Below are 20,849 nucleotides of genomic sequence, written 5' to 3' on the forward strand. Positions count from 1 at the left end.
AAAAGGCGTTTAATTCAGCACCTCAACTCAAAGTGTCAGGAGAGCATCGCCTCCAGCATCAACTGGAATCATCAGCCCACCAACAAACTAAAATAATGGTTTCGTTCCTGATAATAAAATATCTGATACTCTGGACACTTTACGATTTCCAAAAGATTTACTATCCGGTCCTCGCTGCTGTTGGTGTCCCTGGTAAGTCCATATATCCAGTTATTAATTTTGTAAACCACGTTTAATTGTATTACCGTTCTTGTTATTTACTAACCCCTCGTCACATCATTTGGTTTTCCTGGTAAGGCTTTATATCCAGCAATGAACTCGATAAACCATGTTTCATTGTATTTCTGTTCTTAGTTTTTAATAACCCCTGCTCGCTGCTGTCGATGCCCCTGGTAAGTCTCCATATCCTGTTATTGATTCTGCGACCTATGTGCAACTGTATTACTCGTCATGTAATGTACATCATGACATCCAGAGAAACGGGGAAATTCAGTGCGCTTCTCTCACTGTGTCTGGGATTATTCCGAGCTCCTCTTACTGTGTTTGGTATAATACCGCGCTGCTCTTACTGTGTTTGGTATAATACCGCGCTGCTCTGACTGTGTTTGGTATAATACCGCGCTCCTCTTAATGTGATTGGTATAATACCGCGCTGCTCTTACTGTGATTGGTATAATACCGCGCTGCTCTTACTGTGTTTGGTATCATACCGCGCTGCTCTTACTGTGTTTTTTAAAATACAGCGCTTCTCTTACTGTGTTTGGTGTCATTCCGCGCTCCTCTTACTTCGATTGGTATAATACCGCGCTCCTCTTACTGTGTTTGGTGAAATACCGCGCTCCTCTTACTGTTTTTGGTATAATCCCGCGCTCCTCTTACTGTGTTTGGTATAATCCCGCGCTCCTCTTACTGTGTTTGGAATAATAGCGCGTTCCCCTTTCTTTGTTTCGTGCAATACTCGAGCTTCCTCGCTGCGATTATTGGATATTCACCCATTCACTGGAATCAGCTGAATGAATAGTCCGCCCTTATTTACCGCTGTTTCCTCTCCGTGATTCAAAAAACTCTTTAAGGTTCTGAAAACAACAATTTCACTGAACGATTCCCAGCCTTCATCAGATTACTCTCTTTGGTCTCCACTGAAACCAGTGTCGTTCTCAAATTCTTAGCATGAGTTTGCCAGCGACATTTAACTCCAGCTCCATGTGGTTCAGTTTGTGGGAGGAATGATTCAGTTCCCGTCAGCTGCCTCACTTCTCCCCATCTCCCTCACTGCACCGATGTCACTGCCCCAGGATGCTGAGGACAGGAATGCGAGTGCAACATGTAACAGGGCCAAATCTTCATTTTATTGCAATGAAATAACCATTTAGTCCCAGACCAGTCTGACACGGTTCAAAGGATCTCTCAGCGAGCCTCAGGCTGATTTTCTACCACCTCCTGCTATTCCACAATACAAATGAGTTAACTTCATTTTTACCTGTTTATTATATTGATATGTAACAACAAGATTCTAACTGGACTGCGATGAATTATTAACTAAATTCATGTTTTATTTTTACACATTCCCCGTTTCATTTCGTGAAACGATTTGATGCTCACCAAATGATGAAACCCAGAAGCCCAGCGCTGCCACTGAGTTCAGATCTTTCATGTTTTAATATTGTCAGACTGTTTGAAAAAACTGTTCATTCATATAAACGTTATGTGAATGTTCTGACTTTACTAATTATTCCATTAGTGGTTGTAGTTACTGTAAACGATTACCTTAAAGTCCCAAATAGTTCCTCTCCTGTCCGTGCCTCATGTCCACAGTCAGCTGACAGAGCAACCGTTCCACATCCCTTACTTACCTCTGGGTGTGGGTGCGATGTTTTAACAACTTCGTCGCTCCTTTTTACTGCAGAAATATTTGTCTTGTCTGTTTCACATTGATGTATCTTTGGCCCTGTGGTCTGTTTCTCCGATAGAGAGTTTTTTCTTGCCCGAGTATCACAGTCTAATTCTCAGCACGTCCATCAAACAATTAAAGAGATTCCTTAGAATGTTGCTATTGATTTCATCAGCGCTGTCAAATGATCCTGCATGGACTGCATGGAATCAGACTACACAAGACATTGACTTGATTTTCACTATGCAACAAACATATTACTTGAGCAATGAGAGAACGTGTATTTATCACAATACATTAAGGTACAATAATCAATTGGACATATACTTGAAAATAAAGAAATGCAGAATAATGGGGAAATTGGCTTACAGGTTGGCTCATTCACAGAGCTGGCAGGAACACGATGGGCCGAAGTGCCTCATTCTGTGCTTGAGGATTCTATGATTCGACGATTCTATAGTACTGTGATTCTCTGATTCTGTGATTCTCTGATTTTATGATTCTACGATTCTGTAACAGTGTGATTCTATGATTATTTCTGTCACACTCTCGCCTTTGTTCTGAGTTTACTATAATTTACTTGTCTTCCGCTGAATTGCAGTTAACTTAATGACGATCATTGTCCTGTCTCGTGGAAAGTGCGGACTCTCCAAATGTGTCACTCGCTACCTGGTGGCCATGGCAGCGGCGGATCTATTGGTCGTTATCACTGATCTGATATTGAGGCAGATCCCCATTACTTATCGTTCACAGTTCACTTTTCTATCCCACATTCCAGTGTGCAATAGTCACGCCGTCCTGCTTTATGCAGCCACAGACTGTTCTGTCTGGTTCACCGTCACTTTCACCTTTGATCGATTTGTAGCCATTTGTTGTCAGAAGCTGAAAACAAAATATTGCACCGAGAAAACGGCGGCTGTGGTTTTAGCAACAGTGACTGTTCTGTTCTGTTTAATGAATATTTTTTGGTACTTTTTCTATACCCGTGATTATATGTTATCCAATAGCCCCTGGTTCTGTGGTGTGACAAGCGGTGCTATATATTCGCAGATATGGGCAGGCATTGAATTCCTCCATTATATTCTAACTCCGGGTGTCCCTTTTGGTCTGATTCTGTTGCTGAATGCTTCAACTGTCAGACACATTTTAGTGGCCAGCAGAGCCCGCAGGAGACTCCGGGGTCACAGCAGTGGGGAGAGTCCCCGTGACCCAGAGATGGAGAACCGAAGGAAATCCATCATTTTACTGTTTGTTATCTCGGGGAATTTCATCCTGTTATGGGCGCTGTTTCTGGTGTTTGTAGTTTCTGAGCGAATGTGGTTTATGGTGTATTCCTCTGTATATCTCCCGACATTCGTAAGAGAAATGGGATTTATACTTCAGCTTCTGAGCTGTTGTACAAACACCTGTATTTATGCAATAACACAGACTAAATTCAGACAGCAGTTGAAGAATGTGGTGAAATATCCATTTATTTTAATTGTCAGGTTAATTAAATAATTTACAGAATGGAAGACTTCCTGACATTAGATTCTTACTTGGACGCTATTCGATTCATCCTCTCCCCTGAACATCCATTCTCCCAAAATGACGCACAGTGGTTACTGTATATACAACCAACAAGATATCTTCCTTCATCTTCCCAAGTAACTAGGCGTGGACAATAAAGGAGCCTTTTCATCGTCATCTATATTCTGGATAACTTTTCTTTCAAATGTGGTCTGCTGGTTTGACCAATCCATTCACTGCGGTGTCTGCGATTACAAATTAACAATGTTCGATATTTCAGCAAGCAATTTGGGATTATCATAGAATCAACAAATGGTTACAAAGCATAAGCATGCCATTCGGCCCACCCAGCCCCTGCCGACTCTTTATAAGAGAATTCCAGTTCGTCGCATTTCCCCACACTTTCCCTGTCGCCCTTCAAATGTTTTCCTATTAATTATTTACCAAATTCCACTTTGAAAGCCACGATTGAATCTGCTTCCACCACCCTTTCAGGCAACGTATTCCAGTTCAAAATTACTCGCTGGGTAAAGAAGTTTTCTCTCATGTCGTCGGTGGTTCTTTTGCCAATCACCTTAAATCTGTGTCCCCTAATTCTCAACCCGTCCACCAATGGGAACAGTTTCTCTTCATTTACTTTATCTAAAACCTTCATGATTTTGAATACTTGTGTCAAATCTCCTCTTCGCCTTCTCTGCTCGAAGGAGAACAATCTCAGCTTCTCCAGTCTTTCCGCATAAATGTAGTCCCTCATCCCTGGAACGATTCTATTAAATCTTGTCTGCACCCTCTCCAAAACCTTCACATGCTCCCTAATTCACGGTGCCCATAATTGAACACAATTCTAAAGTTGTGGCCGAACCAGTGTTGTATAAAGGTTCAACATAACACACTTGCTTTTGTACTCTATGCCTCTATTTATACAGCCCAAGTTCCATTATGATTTTTAAACACTTTCACAACCTGTCCTGCTACCTTCAAAGTTTTGAGTATATGTACTCCCAGGTCTCTCTGTTCCTGCACCCCCTTTAGATTTGTAACATTTAGTTTATATTGCCTCTCCTCATTCTTCCTGCCAAAATGTAATCACCTCGCATATCTCTGTGTTCAATTTCATTTGCCATGTGTCCGCACATTGCACCAGCCTGTCTATATCCTCTTGAATTCTATCACTATCCTCCTCACTGTTTATTATACTTCCAAGATTGTGTCTTCTGCAATTTGAAATTGTGCCTGCACACCCAAGTTGAAGTCATTAATATATATCAACAAATCAATGGTCCTAGTACTAACCCCTGGGGAATACCCCCATATACCTTCCTCTCGTCCGAAAAACAACTGTTCACCACAACTCTCTGTTACCTGTCACTTACCCAATTTTGTATCCATGCTGCCTCTGCACTTTTATTCCGTTGGCTTCAATTTTGCATGTTTCAAAAGTTGACCAAAGTGTATAATAAGTTCAGGAGAGACACTAACAGAGAGCAAATGTAAGATGGATCTCACAGTCCTTGTGATACTCGGATGAAGACGTCATTTCGGACAGTACTCTGCCATGCGTTTCATATCATTAATGACTGTGGTTTACAGGGTAGAAAATTCACGAGTTTCAGTCGCAAAGGCATTGTCATCAGCAGAAATTAATTTCCGTAATCTGGTCTCGGGGAGTTTATGTACAGATTAGAAAGGATAGATGCTAGGACTGATCCCTGAGGGAAACCATTGATTTGGTATCTCCGTGGCATGGTGCAGTCGGCCAAGTGTACTCTGAAACTTCGGCCGAGGGCCTAATTGGTTGGTCTAAACACCGAAACAGATTGAGTGCTTTGGGGTTGAAACATGTGAGGAAAGCGGAATAGATGCACACAGAGGGGAAAAGAGAGAATAAGGAACCGAGCCAAACTAGATAGTAACAAACAATCACCTGAACTGAGCTGCAAAACCTGGAAAAGTAGACTAATGTCCTGGGGCTGAGACGATGGTGTGAGCATCTTGAAACTCGCTGTCTCAGTGTGCACGTATTTTAAGTGGGATGGTGTGAGTGTCGCTGAGACGATGTGCAGCATTGCTCTGTGAGATTTGTATTCTTTCTCTTACTTTCTGTCTCGATTCTCATTATCCTCTTTCCCTCCGACACTCCACCTTTGTCTTGCTGTTTGTCCCACTACCTTTGTTTCATTTTCTCTCACGCTGTCTACCTCTTTCTCCTTGCTTTTACCTCTATCTGCATTTCTCCCTCGAGACGATGTGCAGCCGAGTGGGAGAATTACACCCTTTATATTTTTTTTCTCTCTCCCCTTTTGTTTCCTCCACTCTCTTTCCACGTCCTTTCCCACTATTTTTGTTTCATTCTGTCACACACTATCTTCCTCAACACTCTCCCTCTGTTTATTTTTCATTCTCTGTGTGATTCTCTATCCGCCTTCCTCAGTTTCACTTGCTGTTCTTCTCACTCTAATCTGGGGGACAGGCAATTCGAGATGATGTGTCGCCTCGTGGAAGCAGCGCCCTGTGCACCGTTTATATTTTTTCTCTCTCGCAACGCTCCGGCTCAGTATCCTGTTTTACTGTCTTCCATTCCGCTATCATTCGTATTTTCCTCGCCTCTCCGACATTTTCTGCTATCTCTCACCGTACCTCGATCTTTGTGTTGGGTGCCCGCATCTCTTCCACTCTCTGTGAGTATTTTTTTCTCCTTGTGTCGCTTTCTGATCTGCATCTCTCCTTTTCATTGTTTCATTTCTCAGTGCCTTTCCTCCTCTACTCTATTGGCTGTCGGGGATACAAGATTTTTTTTTCATGGGATGTGGGCGTCGCTGGCTATGACGGCATTTTATGCTCATCCCGAATTGCCCTTGAGAAGGTGATGTTGAGTGAATTTCTTGAACCGCTGTTGTCCGTGTGTTGATGGTTTCTCCCGTAGTGCTGTTGAGAAGGGAGCTCCAGGATTGAACCAGCGACGATAAGGGAACGGCGACATATTTCCAAGTCAGGATGGTGTGTGAGTTGTTTTTTCTGGTGTCCGGTTCGATGTTACTGAAGTCTTTTTTTTTTAAGCGAGATTTAACAACTGAGTTGCTTGCTGGGCCATTTCAGAATCATCACATTGTTCGGAGTGGGGAATTACAAAGAGGCCAAACTTGGAAGGGACTGCAGGTTTTTACCAGAATCTATTCATTTCACGGCCACCATTACTGACACTAGTATTTCAATTACACATTTTATTTAATGAATTGTTTGGGATTAAATTCCCCAGCAGCAGTAGCGGAATTTGAATTTATAACTGTGGATTACTAGTGCTGTAACTTAACAACTATGCTACCGTGCCCTTATGGCAAACCGAGCAATGAGAAGGGGTTGATTAATAATCTTGTCGTGCGGGGTCCTTTCGGGAAGAGTGACCACAACATGATAGAATTCTTCATTAAGATGGATAGTGAAGTTGTCCAATCCGAAACAAGGGTCCTAAATCTAAGAAAAGGAAACTGGGAAGGTATGAGGAGTAAGTTGTCTATGATAGTTTGGGAAGCTTCAACGAAATGAATGATGATGGTTAAGCAATTGCTGACATTTAAGGAACGAATGCATGAATTGCAACAATTTTATACATTCCTTTCTGGTGCAAAAACACAAAAGGAACATCTGCCAAACCATGGCTAACAAAAGTATTAGATCCAAAGAGGAGTCATATCAAGTTGCCAGAAAAATTAGCAAGCCTGAGATTTGGGAGAAACCTAAAAGTGGACTGTAAAAGCTTCTCCATGCATGTAAGAAGAAAACGATTAGTGAAGTCAAATGTAGGTTTCTTAAGAACAGAAACGGGAGAATTTATAATGGGGAACAAGGAAATGGCAGAGCAATTAAACACATACTTTTGTTCTGTCTTCACGGAAGAGGACACAAATGACTTCCCAGAAAAGCGAGGGAGACAAGGGACTGGTGAGAAGGAGGAATTAAAGGAAATTAGTATTAGTAAATCAATAGTGCTGGATAAATTAATGGGACTGAACGCTGATAAATCCCCAGGGCCTGCTAATCTGCATCCCAGAGTAATAAAAGAGGTAGGCATGTAAATAATGGATGCGTTACTTGTCATCTTCCAAAATTCGATAGATTATGGAACAGTTCCTGCAGATTGGAGGGTGGCAAAATTAATCCCACGATTTAAAAAAGGATGGAGAGAGAAAAGAGGGAACTGTAGACCGGTTAGCCGAACATCAGTAGTAGGGAGAATGCTGGAGTCCATTATAAAGGATGTGATCACAGGACATTTATAACATATCAACGGGATTAGACAAAGTCAACATGGATTTATGAAAGGGAAATCATGTTTGACAAACCAACTGGTGTTTTTCGAGGATATAACTGCTAGAATAAATAAGGGAGAACCACTGAATGTGTTTGTTTGTATTTTCAGAAGGCATTTGATAGAGTCCCACATCAGAGGTTAGTGCAGAAAATTAAAGCACATCGGATTGGTGGTATTACACTGGCATGGATTGAAAATTGGTTAACAGACAGGAAATAGAGAGTAGGAGTAAATGCGTCTTTTTCGGTGTGGCAGGCAGTGACTAGTGGGGTACCGCAGGGATCAGTGCTTGAGCCCCAGATATTCACAATATATATCAATGATTTGGATAAGGGAACCAAATGTAATATTTCCAAGTTTGCTGATGATACAAAACTAGGTGGGATCGTGAATTGTGAGGAGGATGCAAAGAGGCTTCGATTTGATATGGACAAGTTGAGTGAGTGGGCGAATACATGTCAGATGCAGTATTAATTGGATGAATGTGAAGCTATCCACTTCGGAAGGAAAAACAGAAAGGCAGAGTATTATTTAAATGATGATAGATTGGGAAATGTTGATGTACAAAAGGACCTGGGTGTCCTTGTACATCAGTCACTGAAAGCAAACATGCAGGTGCAACAAACAGTTAGGAAGGCAAATGGTATGTTGGCCTTCATTGCAAGAGTATTTGAGTATAGGAAAAGGATGTCTTACTGCAGTTATACAGGACCTTGGTGAGACCACACCTGGAGCATTGTGTGCAGTTTTCGCCTCCTTAGCTAAGAACGGACATTCTTGCCATAGAGGGAGTGCAGCGAAGGTTCACCAGAGTGATCCCTGGGATGGCAGGACTGTCATGTAAGGAGAGATTCGGTCGACTCGGTCTGTATTCACTGGAGTTTAGAAGAATGAGAAGGGATCTCAATGAAATATGATAAATTCTGACAGGACTAGATAGTCTGGATGCAGGGAGGATGTTTCCCCGGGCTGGGGGGTCCGGAACAAGGGGTCACAGCCTCAGGATACGGGGTAGGACATTTTGGACTGAGATGAGAAGAAATTTCTTCACTCAGAGGGTGGTGAACCTGTGGAATTCTCTACCACAGGAGGCTGTGGAGGCCAAGTCACTGAATATATTTGAGAAGGAGCTAGATTTCTGGACACAAGTGGCGTCAAGGTGTATGGAGAGAGCGGGAATCTGGTATTAAGATCAAGGATCAGCCATGATCATATTGAATGGCGGAGCAGGCACGAAGGGCCGAATGACCGACTCCTGCTCCTATTTTCTGTGTTCTATGTTTCCTTCTCTGTGACGATCTCTCTGTGCCGATCTCTCTCTCTCCCCCTCTGTTCTATGTCTCTCTCTGTCTCTCTCTCTCCGAGTCTCCCTCTCTCTGCTTATGAATTTCTCTGTCTCTCTGCGTGTCACTCTCTCTGTCTATCACTCTCTCCGTGACTCTCTCTCTGTCCATCGCTCTGCGTCACTTTCACACTCTCTCTCTCAGTCTCTCTCTCTTTCTCTCAGTCTCTTTGCCTATGTCTGTCTCTCCCTGTCTCTCACCCTCTGTTTTTTTCTCTCTGTTTCTCTCCCCCTCTCTCTCTTCCTCTCAGTGCCTCTCTCTTCTTCTGTGTGTGTGTGTGTGTGTGTGTGTATGTGTCTCTCAGTGTTTCTCTCGCTGTGTGTGTTTATCATTCAATGTCTGAATGTCTCTCTGTTTCGCTCTCTCTCTTGCTCTGTGTCTCATTCCTTCTCTCTGTCTCCCTCTTTCCTTCTCACTCTATGACTCTCTTTGTCTCTCTTTGTGTCTCTCTCTGTCTCTGTGCCTCTATCTTTCTTTTTCTCTCACTCGCTGTCTCTATCTCCGTTCCTCTGCCTATCTCTCGCTCACTGTGACCTTTCTCTCTCACCATCTCTCTCTGTCTCTATCTCTCTCTTTCTCACTGCTCCTCTCTCTGTCTGTCTGTCTCTCCCCCTCTCTCTCCCTGCCTCTATCCCTCTGGGTCATTCTCTCTCTGTGTCTCTCTCTTTGTCTCTCTATCCCCCTCTCTATTTCTGTACGTATGTATTTCTGCGACTCTCTCTATGTGTGTATCTCTCTGCACCCGCGCTCTCTGTCTCTGTATGTGTATCTCTGTATATATCTCTCTCTGTTTGCGTCCCTCTTTGTATTTCTCCCTCTCATTGTTTCCCTCTATCTGTCTCTCACTCTCTGTTTTTCTCACTCTCTCTCTCTGCTTCTCACTCTGTCCCTCTCCCTCTCTGTCTCTCTATCCGTCTCTCTGTCACATTCTCTCTCCCTGTCACTATATCTGTCTCTCTCTCTCTTTCTCTAGCAATGTGTCTCTTTGTGTCCCCGTGTCTCTGTGTGTGTCTCTCTCTGTCTCTCTCTCCATTTCTCTCTCCCTCGTCTACCGAGCTCTCTCTTTGCCTTTCTTTCACTGTCGATCTTTTTCTCTCTTTGACTCTCTGCCACACTCTCTGTCTGTCTCTCTCTTTCTATGTCTCTCTCAGTCTCTCTTCCTCCTTCTCTGTGCCTCTCTCTCTGTGCCTATCTCTCTTTCTCTCTGTCTCTGTTTCTTTCTCTCTCTGGCTCTGTCTGTGTCTCTCTATTTTTATCTCCACCTCTGTATCTCTTTCTCTGCCCCTCCCTCTGTCTCTCTCGATGAGTCTCCCTTTCTCTGTGTATGACTCTCTCTGTTTCTTTCTCTGCGTGTCACTCTCTCTGTCCATCTCCCTCTCAGTGTCTCTCACTCTGTCCCTTGCTCTGCGTCTCTTTCTCTCTCTCCATCTCTGTTTCTTTCTCCCTCTCTCTTTGTGTGTATCTCTCTCTCTCTCTCTTTGTTTCGCTCTATGTGTGTGTGTCTCTCTCTGTCCATCTCTCTCTCGGTTTCCCTCTCTCCATCTTGCTCTTTGTCTGTCTCGGTCTCTGTCTCCCTTTTTCGTTCTCTCTCACTGTCTCTCTTTGTCTCTCGCTCTCTCTGTGTGTCTCTCTCTGCTTTTGTGCCTCTCTCTCTTTCTCTCTCTCTCTCTCGCTCTCTCACTCTCGCTATCTCCGTCCCTCTGCCTCTGTCTCGCTCACTGTGCCTCTTTCTTTCTCACCATCTCTCTCTATTTTTCTCTGGCTCCATCGCGCTCTCTCTCTCTCTCTCCGTGCCTCTCTCCATCTCTATCTCTCTCCTCCCCTGTCTCTATCCCCATGGGAAAATTTATCTCTATCTCTCTGTCATTCGGTCTCTCTCTGTCTATAATTACAGAATGGTTACAGCACAGTAATTTTATTCCCTTCAATTATTTATCCAATTCCTTTTTGAAAGCCACAATTGAATCTGCTTACACCACCCTTCAAGGCAGCGCATTCCAGATCACAATTACTCGCTGGAGAATAACCTTTTCCCTCATGTCCCCTTTGGTTCTTTTGCCAATCACCTTAAATGTGTGCCCTCTTGTTCTCGACCCGTCCGCCAATGGGATCAATTTATCTTTATTTACTTTATCTAAACCCGTCATGATTTTGAACACGTTTATCAAATCTCCTCTTTACCTTCTCCGCTGTAAGGAGAACAACCGCAGCTCCTCCAGTCTATCCACGGAACTGAAGACCCTCATCCCTGGAACCAATCTAGTGAATATTTTCCGCACCCTCTCAAAGGCCTTCACATCATTCCTAAATGTGGTGCCCAGAATTGTACACAATTCTCCAGCCATTCTCTAAAGTATCGAAATATTTATAAACCTACGAGAAAGCAGAAAACACTGCAGCAAAATTCAACCAAACAGATGAGAAGTTCAGACACCAGGGGCATGAAAGACTGTAAAGGCTGAGGCTGCTTTCTTTGGAAAAGAGAAGGCCGAGAGGTGATCTTTTGGAGGTCTTTAAAATTATGAAGGGGTGGGCGTGCATTAAATGGGGTAGACATAGAGAAGATATTTCCACTTATGAGAGAGACCAAAACTCGAGGCCATAGATATAAGTTAATCACCAATAAATCCAATAAGTAATTCAGGAGAAACTTCTTTCCCCAGAGAGTGGTTAGAATGTGGAACTTGCTACCGCATGGAATGGCTGAGGCGAATAGAAGAGATGCATTTAATGGGAAGCTGGATAAGTACATGAGGGAGAAAGGAATAGAAGGTTATTCTGATAGGGTGAGATGAAGTAGGGTGGGAGGAGTCTCGTTTGGAGCATAAACACCGGCATGGACCAGTTTGGGCGAATGGCCTGTTTTTGTGCTGTAAATTCTATGTAAAAAAAATCACACACGTTCAAAATAATTCATAGGTTCTACTTAATGACGTGTCTCCGCCTGATCACTGGTCTTATTTTTTGAGATGTGTCAGTTAAAGTCCTTTGATCTTCCAACACCCCACAATGTGGAACCAAAGTAGAGATAAATATAAAGTAGCTGTTTTTGCTTCCAAACCAGAACACCAGTCGAAGGAGGGCGAGCGAATAGTCTCTCTGAGGGATTGGAATTATTTAAATTTAAATATATTCTTTATTAATACAATTTGTAAAGGTACAAACAATGCAATTCAAGTCATGCTTCAAACAATACAATACGGGTCATAGAAATATAGAAACTTATAAAATCGGAGCAAGAGTCGGCAATTCGGACCTTCGGGCCTGCTCCTCCATTCAAAATGATCATGGCTGATCGCCTAACTCAGTTCCCGCTTTTTCCCCATATCCCTTGATCCATTTAGCTTTAGGAAATATATCCATCTCCTTCTGGAATACATCGAATGATTTGGCCTCCACTGCCTTCTGTGGTAGAGAATTCCACAGGTTCACCATCCTCTGAGTGAAGAAATTGCTCCTCATCTCGGTTCTAAATGACATACCCCGTATCCTCAGACTGTGACCCCTGGTTCTGGACTCCACAGCCATCGGGAACATCCTTCCCTGCATCTAGTCTGTCTAGTCATGTTACATGTTTCGATGAGATCATCCGTCATTCTTCGAAACTCCAGTGAATATAATTTGCAACGGTACATATCGTACAATTCAATGGCCCCGGTACAATCAATACAGTTACGCACCATACATGGTGTACGATATCAAGGGAGGTGGGGGGCCTTTCTCGGTGGCCTTTTCCGATAAAGCCTTCGCGTAGGTCGCACCTCACCTCAATGCGTCCCGCAGCAGTAAACCTGGACCTTGGAGTGCGCCAGTCGGCAACATTCGGTCGTGGACAGCTCCTTCAGCCTGAAGACCAGCAGTTTTCGGACGGACCAAAGGGCCTCCTTCACCGGGTTGACGGTCCTCCAGCCGAAGCTGATATTTGTCTCGGAGTGCGTCGCGGGGAACAGCCCGTAGAGCTGAGGGATGGGCAATTCACATTTCCATTACCCCTGAGAGTCGTTTAAACCAGAGGAACCACATTCCAGTTGGAATCTGCAGCCCTGCTCCCCGCTGTACAATGCTGTTGGTCACAAACTCTCTATCTGTGTACGCGTATGCATTTCGGTTGCTGCCAGGTTCAGACGGTTCTGTCTGTTTCACATTTTTCCGTGAGTAAATGATGTTACTCGTGAACAGCAAATGTTAAATGTTACGTGAGGGACGAATATTGTGAATAATTCTCCTACCTCTCCCTTCCCATTTACCATGGGAGGTCGACACATGCAGCCTATCAGCACGAGGCAATGGATAGCAAACAGGTCAATTTCCCATCTCGACCCAGATATGACGCAAATATTTGTAATAACCCTACAGAATCATATTGAATCCTATAATGAAAAACCCACAGAAGGAGTCCATTCGGCCCATCGTGACTGTGCCAGCTCTTTGGAAGAGCTATCCAATTAATCCCATTCCCCCGCCCTTTCGCCATAGCTCTGCAAAATTTTCCCCTTCAAATATTATTCCAATTCCCTTTTGAAAGTTACTATTGAATCTGCTTACCCCGCCCTTTCAGGCAGCGCATTCATGACTATGAACACCTCTCGTAAATCTCTCTTACGTCTACGCTCTAATGAGAACAACACCAGCTTCTCCAGTCTCTACACATAACTGAAGTCCCGCATACCTGGAACCATTTTAGTAAATCTCCTTTGCACCCTTTTCCAGGCCTTGACGTCCTCCTTACAGTGTGACGCCCAGTATTGAAAACAATACTCCAGCTGGGGCCTAACCAGTGTTTCATGAAGGTTCAGCATAACTTCCTTGCTTTTGTACTTCATGTCTCACTATTTTTAAAGCCAAGGATCCCGCATGCTTTTTTAAAAGCCTTCTCATCTTTTCCTGCCACCATCAAAGATTTGTGTACGTGCACCCCCAGGCCTCTCTGTTCCTGCACCCCATTTGAAATGGCACCATTTCGTTTCTATTGCATCTCCTCATTCTTCCTACCAAAATCCTAGAGTCAACTAACAGACATCAACATTGTCCGACTGTCGTTTGCGATTTGTATGAAATCCAAGCATTTGACAGCCTGCAGGGTGCGATATTTTCCAATATTGTAAAGGACATATTTTGTTTTGCAATCTGTGAGAAATTTTGTAAAGAAAAACTATTTTTATTATCAACATATAGTAAGATACCTCCTGCTGAAAGAGCGTGGAAACACCGACAGATGAACGTAGAAACAGGAGTAGGCCATTCAGCCCATTGAACCTGTTCCGGCATTCAATTATATCATGGCTGATGTGATAAATAGTGGCAGCAGTCGGATACAAAACCCTCGTCCCTGCAGAGGCCGGAGCCTAAATCCAGTACCTATTCTGTGAATCGTGCCGAGGACGTCAGATGACAGACTGTGGTACAACTTTCTCTGCTCCAAGGTGAACAACCCCAGCTTCTCCAGTCTCTCCACATAACTGAAGTCCCTCATCCCTGGTACCATTCTGGTAAATCTCTTTTTCACCCTCTCTAAGGCCGTCACATCCTTCCAAAAGTGCTGTCACCAGAATTGAACACTATACTCCAGCTGAGGCCTAACCAGTGTTTTATAAACGTTTAGCATTACTTTCTTGCTTTTGTACTCTATGCCTCTATTAATGAAGCCCATGATCCCATATATTTCTGAATAGCATTCTCGACAACTCCTGCCACCTTCAAAGATTTGTGTACATACACCGACAGCTCTCTCTGTTCCTGCGTTCCCTTTAAAATTGTACCATTTAGTTTATTTTTCCTCTCCTCATTCTTCCTATCAAAATGTATCGCTTCACACTGCTCTGTGTTAAATTTCATCTGCCATGTGTCTGCCCATTTCACCAGTCTGTCCATGTCCTCCTAAAGTCTGTTGCTATCCTCCATATTGTTTAGTACATTTCTGAGTTTCGTGTCATCTGCAAACTGTGAAATTAGACTCTCTGTCCCCAAATCCAGGTCATTTGTATCAAAAAGAGCAGTGGTCCTAATACTAACCCCTGGGGAACACCATTGAATGCTTCCCTTCAGTCTGAAAAACAAACGTTCACCAAAACTCTCTGCCTTCTGTCTCTTAGCCAATTCTGTATCCATGCTGCCACTGTCCCTTGAATCCCTTGGGCTTTAATTTTGCTAACAAGTCTATTATGTGGTACTTTATCAAAAACCTTTTGAAAGTCAATATACACAACATCCACCCTCATCAACCCTCTCTGTTACTTTGTCAAAGAACTCAATCAAGTTAGCCAAACATGACTTTCGTTTAACAAATCCATGCTGACTTTCATTTATCAGCCCATACTTTGCCAAGTACCAATTAACTTTGTCACAGATTATTGTCTCTAAAAGTTCCCCCATCATCGACATTAGGTTGACTGGCCTGTAATTGCTGAGTTTATTCCTTTCCCCTTTTTGAAAAAAGGGAAAACATTTGCAATCCTCCAGTCCTCCGGCACTGTCCCCATATCTAAGGAGGGTTGGAAGATCATAGTTCACAGATCTCATGCAACAGATGTGTTTGAAACCTATTAAGGCCTCAGAAATATAGATGTGTCCTTACCTCATAATGTGTTCTGCATATGTGATCATCACGACCATCTGCCCAGAACCCATATGAAATGGACGGTAAAAGGCAGGCTCACCAGTAAGGAGGAGGGCGGGGGGATATGACTTCTTGTTAGTTCAATGGAGAAGTTCATTGTGAACAATCAGGACTTTAAAGGAACCTCAATGACCTGCACTTTCTTTGAAAATATTTTGCTAGTAAATGCGTTCACCATTGAAACCGCTCTCCGTTTTCAACTCACTGATGCAGATTGCGGTCGCTTTGTATCTGTAAGCGTGTAGTTTGGTGTGGGGCGCTTTCAATTTCTGATATCTCACGAAACACCGGGGAAAATAAATGCAGAATCAAACTTCCCCTGTAAGTGATGAATTGAAGGGAAAGGAGTTTCAAGCACAAAGAATAGTGGAGGCCCCACAGACTGGGAGAGATATAAAGAGCAGCAAGGGGACACAAAGAAAGTAGTAAGGGATGCAAAAACGCAATATGAGAAAAAAACTTGCAAGGTTTATCAAGGATAACACTAAAAATATTTACAAGTATATTAAGAGAAAGAGGGTGGTTAAGGGTAATGTGGGCCCCTTAAAGACAGATGCAGGCGATATTGTAATTGAAAATAAGGAAATGGCAGTCATGCTAAATAATTACTTTGTATCATAAACCAGTAAAAGCTAACTTAGTAAAAATAATATCCACAGGCACTCCTTATTTTCTCCATTACCTTTTTGTTTACTCAGATTAAATCGAGTAAGTCCCTCCCCTTGGAGTATTAAAGATTGAGGGGCGGTCTGAGCGAGGTGTTTAACATGTTTAAATGATTCGATAGAATATTTAAAGAGAATCAATTTCCTCTGGGGAATCAAGAACAAGCGGGACACAACCTTAAAATTTGAACCACGCCATTCAGGTTCGAAATCAGGAAGCACTTTTACACACAAAGTCAGGAGAAGTCTGGAAATTTTTCCCTCAAAAGGCTGTGGATGCTGAGGGTCAATTGAAGCTTTCAAGACTGAGATTGACAGATTTTTGTTGGGTTCGGCGATCGTGGGAGACGGAGCAAAGGCGGGTAAATGGATTTGAGGCACAGATCATCGATGATCCAATTGAATGGCGGAACAGGTTCAAGGGGTTGAATGGCCTCCTCCTATTCTCAAATGAAATGTTGAGAATATGCTTGGTTGAGGCTGTGACGTCTGGGTCAACCCGTGTCCAAACAAGTCAGGCCACATTTGGGAGTTTCATAACTTTGAAATTAACATTTTTCTTTTTTGACTTGTGGAACTTCGATCAATTGAAGAGTTATGAAAGAGAATCAATGCAGTCATTCTAACTTCTGGCTGACAATCAAAGCAGCGGTTTCCGTAGTGTAGCGGTTATCACGTTCGCCTCACACGCGAAAGGTCCCCGGTTCGATCCCGGGCGGAAACATTATGTTCGGGTACTTTTTTTCTGTGTAATGGTCTGTCTTGTTCAATTTAACACAAATTCGTGGCCTCACGAGCACTGAACATTTTAAACAGAGCACTTAAAAATACAGTATGTAAAATAAGAAGGGATAAAAAGTTCATCGCATGCGAAGCACAAAGGAAATTATTTAAGTTCCCTCAGTAGCCTCTCATTCTGCCAAATAAAGTTATCGGTTAATTAATGGTGAATAAAACAATGATTATTTCCTTTTCTTCCCGCAGAGTTTGAGTAAATTCATGCAATTAATATAACAAGTGTTCAAAAGTTGCGTCTCAGACCGGGAACCGAACCCAGCGCAACAGAGAGCGCCGAATCCTCACCACGAAACCACGAGGGGCAGTAAGTTTGGTGACAAGCTCCGTTGATGCCCATCGCTGACGATGCGAGACACCACGGCCCGAGCCAAACCACCCCATCCGCGAAGCACAGGCTCAGGCAAACCCGGGGAGATGGCATCCCGCTCACCGAGCCTTTCCAGCAGCATTTATCTTACCGAGCACCGTCGTGAGTGAGACTTTTTTCGGGGGGTCTCAGTGTGGAAAGGGTGGAGAGTGAAGTAACCATTGTTAAGTCAGCATGGCCGAGTGGTTTAAGGTGCTGCGTTTAATTCACCATCTCCTCTGGAAGCGTGGATTCAAACATCATTTGTTACTTTGACTCCGATTTCATTAATACCTTGAGCTGCAGTTCATCTTTCGGCCCAGTTGATTTGTTCTTCCCGCAACACCCAACCCGGTCGCCGGGATTTGACGCCCATCGGCTCATCCCTCAACAGAGCTGTGAACGAAAATATGCTGGAAACACAAGGCGGTCATTCAACAAATATGGAAAGAACAGACACAGGGGGAAATGTACGATGTGAACATCGGAACAGGAGCAGGCTATTCAGCTCCTCAAGCCAGCTTCACCATTTAATAAGATCATGGCTGATCTGTGATCGAACTCCATATACCTGCCTTTCGCCCGTATCCCTTAACACCTTTGGTTGGCAAAAAGCTATCGATCTCAAATTTAAAATTAGCAATTGAGCTCGTATCAATCACCGTTTGCGGAAGAGAGTTCCAAATTTCTACCAAACTTTGTGTGTCGAATTGTTTTCTAATCTCACTCCTGAAAGGTCCGCCTATAATTTTTGGACTTTGCCCCCGAGTCCGAGAATCCCCAACCAGCAGAAATAGTTTCTCTCTATCCAGAAAATGTCAATGATACCACAGTCAATGAAAGGTGCAGTTCAAGAAAGCGTCTCACCAGCACCTACTCAAGAGCAATTAGGGATGGGCAATAAATGTTGACCTTGCCATTGACACCCACATCCCATGAATGAATACAGAAAAATTCGCCTGCATGGCCGAGTAGCCGTAATTTCCTGCTGCTCAACCACTGGAAGAATGAAACCATCGGCTTCAGTCCTTTGAACGAACTGTGTACTCTTGCCGTCGAGCTCAATCCCCACTTGGTCCTCTGCCCCGAATATCCACTGCATCAGAGAATCGTCCATAACATAGAATCATAGCAGGAAACATCACAGAGGGAGGCCATTCGGCCCATCGTGCCTGTGCCAACTCTTTGAAAGAGCTATCCAATTAGACCCACTCCACTTCCCTTTCCCCATAGCCCTGCAAAATTTCCCCATTCAAGAATGTATCCAGTTTCGCTTTGAATGTTATTATTGAATCTGTTTCCACCACCATTTCGGGCAGTGCATTCCAGATCATAACAACTCGCTGCGTAAAAAAACTCTCCTGATCTCACCTCTGTTGTAAATTACCTTAAATCTGTGTCCTCTGGTTACCATCTTTTCTGACAATGGAAATAGTTTCTCCTTATTTATTCTATCAAAACCGTTCATGATTTTGGACCCCTCTGTTAAACCTCACCTTAACCGTCTCTGCTCTAAGGAGAACACCACCAGCTGCTCCAGTCTCTGCACCTCACTGAAGTGCCTCATCCCTGGCACCATTCTAGTAAATCACCTCTGCACGCTCTCCAAGGCCTTGACATCCTTCCTAAAGTGTGGTGGGCAGAATTGTGTTGTGGCCAGCTGGCTCCTAACCAGTGATTTATAAAGGTTTAGCATAAGTTCCTTGCTTTTGTACTCCATGCCTCTATTTAAAAAGTCAACGACTCCGAATACTTTTATTTTACAATCTGTTCAAATTGTCCTGCCACCTTCAAAGATTTGTGTACGTTCACCCCCAGGTCTCTCTGTTCCTGCACCCACTTTAAAATTGCACCATTTCGTTGAAAGAGCTGGCACAGGCACGATGGGCCGAATGGCCTACAGTGATTCTAAAATTCTATGTTTTTGATTACATCTCTATGAAGCGCTTTGGAACATCCCCCAGAAGTGGGAGTGAGCAGTTCACTTTCTCCCTTCACACTTCCATCTGATCTGGGCTGGACGAAGTAGATGTTTTCGTGGTGTAATGGTTATCATGTTGGCCTCACACGCGAAAAATCCCCGGGTCAGAAACAATTTGCTGGAACTTGCTCCTCACAAACTTCCAGGCACGAGCTTTCTCTCGTATTAATTGAGCAGCAATCCTTTCACATTTAACAACGGCTGCACCAGATTCCTGGTCTCATCACCACTGAAAGCTTTGAAGCAGACTCCTAAAATAAAGTGCGTAAAATGAGAAGGGATCAAAGTCAGAAAAGTTAGCGGAGATTCGACAGTCATTCGGCAAACTTGCAAGAATGTCGTTCGGTGCGAAACAGAAAATTGGGAGTTTATTAATTGTAACTAAAAGAATCATTCGGCGTATCAGGGACTTGAATTATTTTGTGTCATTCAATGAACTGTTTTGTGAAAACAAATTCCCTGACCGGGAATCGAACCCGGGCCGCGGCGGTGAAAGCGCCGAATCCTTACCACTAGACTACCAGGGAACACTGCAATGGAACTTTGGCATAGTCATAAATATATTGGGCTGCAGCTGTGTTAGATTAAAATTTTCTTTCTGATTTGTGAGATGCAAATGTATTTCATGACTGCTGCTTACAAATGTATTTACATGTAACTCTATTATTTATTCGTTTATTGGGGTGTATATATTCTAAATGTATTTTCTGGATATTTATTTCTCAATATCTTATTTTTCAATTACACACAAGTAAATAACACAGATGCACACAGGTATAATGATAACCACCACGATGCAACATGTATATTTATAACAAGATATATCATATTGTCTAAATAATCAAAATAAATTTATAAATGGCACACATGACATAAACACTCACTTGAAAGGAAGCATGACATCCATTTTTGCACACCCATAGTTTGTATTTTCACACCGTCATGTTAGCAGTCCTGAACAAAATCCACACACCGAAAGTCTCAGTGTTTATTCAGGTGCTGCCCGTCCTGTTATGCATTTTGAGCAGTTCTTTTCCTGTGATGTGATGATTCTGGGTGCCGGGTGTGTGTAATTGGATTTGCTGCAGTCATGCTGCCGCGGACAGGTGAAGGCTGCTTCTGAGGCTGCCTGACACCCGGTGGGAGTGGGCGGGGATTTGGTCATCTGAAATAAATGAAACGGTGTATGAGATAATTTCATAAAGATAAACATCCACCTCTCTGTCATCAGAACTCGTGGCGTAACGTTATCGCGTCTGACTCCAAATCAGAAGGCTGCGTATTTAAATCACGTCTGGATCAGAGATGCTTTGAGCGCTGGGAGGAGTCTGAATAATTGCGGAATTCAAACTGCATGCCCTTTTTCAAAACAAGCAAAATCCTGATCTGAA

The 20,849-nt window shown here is 43.3% G+C and overlaps 1 protein-coding gene and 2 non-coding genes across 3 annotated transcripts; 2 read left to right on the forward strand and 1 right to left on the reverse strand.

The window, feature by feature from the left end:
- The first annotated feature begins 95 nt into the window (after positions 1-95).
- Positions 96-3,391, forward strand: LOC137312917 (probable G-protein coupled receptor 139). Its single transcript, XM_067979290.1, has 2 exons — positions 96-192; positions 2,493-3,391. Exons 1-2 carry the CDS (start codon positions 96-98, stop codon positions 3,389-3,391), a joined length of 996 nt encoding a protein of 331 aa, XP_067835391.1.
- Positions 3,392-16,984: 13,593 nt separating this feature from the next.
- Positions 16,985-17,057, forward strand: trnav-cac (transfer RNA valine (anticodon CAC)). Its single transcript has one exon. It is a non-coding gene; the product is annotated as a tRNA-Val (tRNA).
- A 2,856-nt stretch (positions 17,058-19,913) lies between these two features.
- trnae-uuc (transfer RNA glutamic acid (anticodon UUC)) lies at positions 19,914-19,985 on the reverse strand. Its single transcript has one exon. It is a non-coding gene; the product is annotated as a tRNA-Glu (tRNA).
- Positions 19,986-20,849: the final 864 nt, after the last annotated feature.

Source organism: Heptranchias perlo, unplaced genomic scaffold (genome assembly GCF_035084215.1).
Source record: "Heptranchias perlo isolate sHepPer1 unplaced genomic scaffold, sHepPer1.hap1 HAP1_SCAFFOLD_44, whole genome shotgun sequence".
Taxonomy (NCBI): domain Eukaryota; kingdom Metazoa; phylum Chordata; class Chondrichthyes; order Hexanchiformes; family Hexanchidae; genus Heptranchias; species Heptranchias perlo.

Coding starts and splice junctions, on each gene's coding strand:
- LOC137312917 (XM_067979290.1), top strand. CDS start 96: ATGGTTTCGTTCCTGATAATAAAATATCTGATACTCTGGACACTTTAC. Junction 193..2,492: donor CGCTGCTGTTGGTGTCCCTG/GTAAGTCCATAT, acceptor GCTGAATTGCAG/TTAACTTAATGACGATCATT.